The following is a 6,000-nucleotide window of genomic DNA, read 5'->3' as shown; positions in this document are numbered from 1 at the left end:
TCGACATGCTCTTAATTTCTCTAAAAAGGAGTTATCGAAAACCCATTAAACACTTTTTTTCCAGAAGAAAGAACAGGAGAGGAGGTGATGAGACTCCAAGCTGACAATCTTGCATTATGACACCAAACATCGTGAGCAGCAGCACGTGAAGACAGGCTACATTCTAGGGTGCAAGATAAGAGCACCAGTAAAGTGAGCTGGCTTCACTGCCAAGAATAGGGTTGGTGGGCAGGAGGAAATCTTGATTTATGGTTAGGGGGAGGGTTCAGTAGCAAGGGATGTAGGATGCTTAAATACTTAAGACAGCAGCTGTGAGGACTGGTGGGAAGGCTGAGGGCAATAAGATGGCTAGTGTCAGAGGCAAGGGGAAGATGCTCATCATGATGAGAAGCAGCTCTGGAAAGCCAGCAGAATCAAATGTTTGTAGGGTAGGTTTGTACAACACCTGAAGGGAGAAAGTAGTGGGCACGTTTTGCAACTGAGATGACTGGATTTGATTTATCCTGTGACCTCTCTGTTCCGTCAGGGTACTTGGAAGCTAAGAGAATGCCATTATCAGTACTGCAGGAGTTAAGTATTGATTTGCTTAGATTGCAACATTCAGGAAGCATTTTTATTATACAAGACAATTTTCTCCTTGCCTCCTCATAAAAACTAGACACTAAAAGCTCTTCCCTGCTGCTTCCCTTCCTGGCAGTACAGATGAAGGATTTCTAAAAAATGATTAAAAACGTTATCAAAAAAGTGTACCCAGCCCAAACAAGCAGACATTTATACGAACAAGTCATAATATAAACTTAGAGCACAAGTGCAGGAATGAGTATAAACCCTCATGCCTCACAGCACAAGTCAACCACAAAATGTCTGAAGTAATACCATATGGATTTGTTTAATCTGTAATTGCGCATTTAGGTTTCTTGCACCTTCCTACTCTCCAGTAGTTAGTGATTCAGTGGAACCACTGGTCTGTTCTAGCTGAGTAATTCCTATGCGTCAAGAAATTTACACAAGCATTAGCTACCAAAAAGGCAGTAGAATCCTTAAGCAAGGTTTACTAGGGAGTTTAATTGCTACTGAAGTTAACCAATTCCAATACAGAGAAACTGCTCAGATTCATACAGTCTGGCCACCAACAAATGCCCCAACACCAAGAATCAGTTAGCCAAGAATGCCAGAGGAATTGGATACTTCCTTTATTTAAAAAAAAAAACCAACAATTTTATCATTAGGGAAGTTGTTTTACCATAAGCAAAGAACAGACATTGGATGGAGCAGAAAGCTTATGCAAGCAGTGCATGTAACTTCAAATGTGATCTTATTTGCTGGGAAAAAAAAATTACACCTAAATTAAAGTGACCCATCTTCTTCAATACAAGAATACTAGGCTAGCTGCAAAACTGAACGATCTCTAGCAATGTAGCTGGGCCTGCCACTGGTATATCCAGGATCTATTGCACGCAGCTCACAAGCACTTGCTTCAAAGAGGATCCACAAGTGTTTCAAGCTCCATCAGACGCCTGCCCCCACCCCTAGATTTGTGACATGGTTTTAAGTGTTGGACAAAATTCAGTACACCGTCATACCCAGTATTAGGAATAAATGATCAGCGAGTCCCCTGGCTGCTCAGTTTAATGCGACAGGGCTGAACATTTAGAACTCTCTCATGAATTAACTTTCATCAAGTGATGATTATCTAGTAGACGCATCACTAAATGTATACATTAAAAGAAATTATATATATATAGAATACTGCCAAAACACAGTAAGACTGAATTCTGCCCACTTCTGCTCAGGAAAGTTCCTTGGCTCCCAAGCTTCAGAACAAATCACCTTCCTCTTTTCTCCATAAGACTGTGGCTTTTACTGTTTCTCCTCTTTCTGGTCCCCAGAACTTCCCGAAGCCTCTCGTTCAGATGCCATCTGTGAAAGATTCAGTCGATTAGTTGCAGATAAATAGCTTCCAGCTACCCTGGAAGCAGGTGATGGGGGTTGTTCTAGACAGATAAGAATTCTTGCATGAAGATAAAGGCAAAAAATGTTTTAATCAGAAGCCTCCTGCAGAACCAGCAGCAACCAGTGGCTAGAAAATGTTTAGCAGTTTCTACTATTAAGATTTTCAGAATTGCAACTGATCCTCTAAATACCCTTTGCATACTCAACATGTAGCCAAGTATTAAATCCTTTGGATGACAGACCTGTTTACCCAATGCCTACATATTTTTGTGCATAGTCTCAAATACTGTTTTATAAAGTTTTGCAACAACTTAGATTCTACAAGATAATTTTATATAGAAAGGTAACGTCATCAGTGACAGCACAACATACACACACTACCAAAGATCGAAGAAAATGAGCTACACAGTCAACATCTGAAGTCACATTTCATTTTTTCTAGATATCACTAATACAACACTTACTAGTCAGTGGGATTTGTGATACAACTTCAAATACTACCTCCAATATTCACCAGTTTCTCAGGCTAAATTTTCAGTTGGACTGATTCCCTCTTCTGGTGCAAGTTTCAATGCAAGACAGATGTCTGGAGCACCTACCTTTTTGTATGCCATTTCAAAGAGCTTCAAAGAAGCCTGCTGCAGGCTAGATGCTGCCTGTTTTATGTTCTCTCCTGTTTCAGTATCTTTACGAGCCAGAAGCTCTCTCATTTTAGCTATTTCTTCTTTCAACTTGTTGCACTGTAAACAAGTTACAAATAATATTAGGTTATTTTGCATGCAAGTTAATTAAAACTGTGTTATTTTATTAATATCTACCTTGCTGGTCTTAGCAGTCTCAATTTTTGCTAAATACAATTAATTTAAGACTCAAATTAAGCCATAAAGCTTGCAGGAACAAGCAGCTTTTCCAGTTCCCAATGGGCATGTGTCCACAGCACTAAAAGCACCACAGTTGGCATTAATTGGTCTTCTTGTTTGCAGTCTCAGCAGAGATGCAAAGGATTGAATGGGCCATGGAGACCAAAAGGCCCCCTTCAGATGAGAGCTGGTCTCACTGGCACACTACATTAGCTAATGACAAATCACCCATGAATCAAGAACAGCGGAAAAAGCTGTTCGTCGTTTAAACTTAAAGGTGCGACCAGAAATTCAGGAAAGTTGCTATTCAGCACATTGGGCCCTAAACAGTTTAATCCCTTTGTTGTATGTGGGAGGAAGAGAGAGGCAGAAGTAGTATGGTCCTATCCCAGTCCCTATGGCAATCTGTCAAACCCATCACACAATCTGGCACTTCTGTCAGACTGGCACTCTGCTGGAGGGCCAGGATTTAAGAAAAAAAAGTTACTGTAGGACAGCTGCATCGAGAGCTTGCTCAGCAGTGCTTGCGGTCAGAATGTAGGCAGCCACAATTAATTCTTTACATTCAGACCTGCCGAATGGTGGAGGAAAGATGTTTTTGAGGCCTGAGCCAATGATAGGCTTCTCTTCCCTGATCAAAGCTTCTTAATGTTCCTTTTAACATTGCCCATTTGGTATTCCCACACAGACAATGGTACAGTTGTACACACTTCTCATAAACTTCCCACTTTGAAGGCTAGTTAGGCAGTATCTTGCCTTGTCAGATGCTGCTGCCCTGGAGAAAAATAATTCTAACTCCTGTCACTGTGTTCCCCAAATCCCTGGTGAACTCAGGATCATCTTAAAGAGAAACCCATAGTTTACATCTTCACCAAAACTGATCAAAGGCATTTGACAAGAAGCTCCATCATCTTAAAACCCACAAGCCATTTGTACTCTTTGCACAATACTGATAGTCAAGACATTTCACAGCTTGTGAAGTATATTTTATACTTTACTTCTGAAATTAATAATGCAGAGATGAGACAGTCACTTTTAGAGCAATATTAAACGTCCTCCTTTGACACCAAGCATGACTCACTCAAGGCACCGAAGGAACACCCAAATTAAATTAGCTGGAAGAGCGTAAGTTGCCTCCAAGTTTCTGGGGACTGCATACCCACTATCTACAGACTCCCAGGACAAAATAGGAGCCTTCTTTTAAGTTGCTTTGCCTGTAAGTTGAGCATTTTTTAAATATTTATTTTTGGAAGAGAGCTTCCCACTCAAAAAGTAAAGGCTTCTAACAGAAGCCATGTAAAGTCAAATCAAGGGCCTAATTCATTTAAAAGCCTTTCATTAAATAGACTTCATAGGTCACTCAGATTTTCAGTCACTCAGCTCAGACTGGAACCAGGATCTTTGCTATTCTAAAGAGGTCCCCCTTATCAGCCTCATTTGCCTATGCCACCAAGTGAAATGAAAAGCAGTTAGTCAAGGGCAGTGCTCGTTTTCCAGAGTTAGACTCCTTCCAACTGGAAAGTCTGTCTCTATCATGTCCCAAGCACATGCAAAGCCCAAGAACAGTGTTATATCAAGTTTTCACCAGAACACTACAGGGACTCTTGCCTCCTTACACAAAGGAACAAGAAAACACGCACCTCATCTTCTGGCAGTTGATTCTTAAATTCCTCCATCTTGGATTCTGAATCATGAATTATGCCTTCTGCCATGTTTACAGCTTCAACCCGTTCCTGAGTAAGAGAGTTCAGGTAAGAATTTACACATTGTTCACACCTGTCACTATGTCAACAGCAAAGAACTGGACAGCTGAAGAGAGTTGCAATCAGTGAAACTGAAGCACAACCGCTAATCTTTTCTCTGAGGATCTTCTCCCATGACCCGTACCTTCCAAACAAAGAAAGCAGGTCACTTGCAGGTACATCCATGTCTGGGAATACAAGACAAGCCTCATACCACTGGAAATTTTTTCTCTACTTCCCCAAATGGCTGGGGCCCAATATGACATAGCATGGCCTAGGCAATACGATGTCCCTACTCTATTGTTTTGGGCCAGACAAGGCAGCCTTCGCTTTCAGAAGACACTACTGAGCCTCACAGCAGCCGGGGCATTAGAGTGAACTTTGTGCATGGTGATGTCTGGGTCATCCAGATTTGGTCTCCCAGATGCTTTTTCCAAACCAGATTTGCTTGTTAAAAACTCCAAGGCCATAGCTTTTCTGGGGGCCAAGATAACCAGAATGTGGCCCAATGCAGGTGTCAACACAAACTACTGCACCGGTGACAGCAAGCTGGGTGATCTACTTGTTTGAAATACTGCTGCACAGGAATACAGTTACAAAAGGTCAACAACATTTGCCAACATTCTCCATTATTTTCTACTGGCCGCTGCACTGTCAGTTATTCATAGCTGGAAGACACCTGCTCTCAGCCCACAACTGGCAACCTGAGCCAGCAGGGTGAGAGGAGAACCAATATTAAGAAAATGGACTTTGGAGATTAGACTACATTCATTCATGGTTGGTTACTCCAGGTCAGGGGTATTCAACACCCCCCCCCCCCCCCCCCCCCCCCCCCCCCCCAGGACCAGCCCAGCTCACTAGCTGCCTGGCTCCAGGTGCAGAGGGTGGGGCTTAGCAGCAAGGATCCCTAGGGCCGCACTCACCTGAGCAGCAGCAGCACTGCAGAGCTTCACCCACTTGATGGAGGCTGTGGGGCTGGGCAGGGTAAGCCTGCCCCTGGCCCTTCCTCAGAACTTGCCTCAGCCTGGGGAGCTGAGGCATTTCCTCCCCAGGCAGGATGGACCCCCTGAAGCCTGCTTGAAGCACCCCAGGGAGCTATGGACCCCCGGTTCAGAGCCGCTGCTTCAGGCCATGGCTTAAGTAGCTTAGTGGGCAGCACAGGAAATCTTCCGCTGCTCTTATCTATTGTATACATGATTCAAGAAGGGCAGTACCATTTCAGGGCTGTCAATCCACCAGCACACGGGTGTCATTCATCCAGCCCTGTGGGTTGGATAAGGGGCATAGGACCAGTCTGGTGCAGAGGCCAGAAGTAGCAGCACATGTCCCGGTGATAATACGTGGAGACAGCAGGCAGGAATTTTCAGAACATCTTATTATACAAGCACTACCTCTTTATAAAGACTCTTTGCCAAACATGGAGTATTAAAAGTATTTTATGCCTG

At 43.2% G+C, this 6,000-nt stretch overlaps 1 protein-coding gene across 1 annotated transcript in view; it reads right to left on the bottom strand.

Moving 5' to 3' along the window:
* Window positions 1-1,169: 1,169 nt before the first annotated feature.
* HSPA9 (heat shock protein family A (Hsp70) member 9) overlaps window positions 1,170-6,000 on the bottom strand; it is a 30,857-nt gene continuing 26,026 nt past the window's right edge. The window contains exons 15-17 of the mRNA NM_001287291.1: window positions 4,454-4,546; window positions 2,553-2,693; window positions 1,170-1,920 (exon numbers count right to left, since the gene is read on the bottom strand). Of these exons, the coding sequence (NP_001274220.1) occupies window positions 1,861-1,920; window positions 2,553-2,693; window positions 4,454-4,546 (294 nt within the window). The 3' untranslated portion in view covers window positions 1,170-1,860. The remainder of the gene's footprint in view (window positions 1,921-2,552; window positions 2,694-4,453; window positions 4,547-6,000) is intronic.

The sequence above is a fragment of the Alligator mississippiensis genome, chromosome 9 (assembly GCF_030867095.1).
Source record: "Alligator mississippiensis isolate rAllMis1 chromosome 9, rAllMis1, whole genome shotgun sequence".
Taxonomy (NCBI): domain Eukaryota; kingdom Metazoa; phylum Chordata; order Crocodylia; family Alligatoridae; genus Alligator; species Alligator mississippiensis.
Note: the sequence above shows the minus strand (reverse complement) of the source record. Positions and strands in the feature narration are given on the sequence as shown.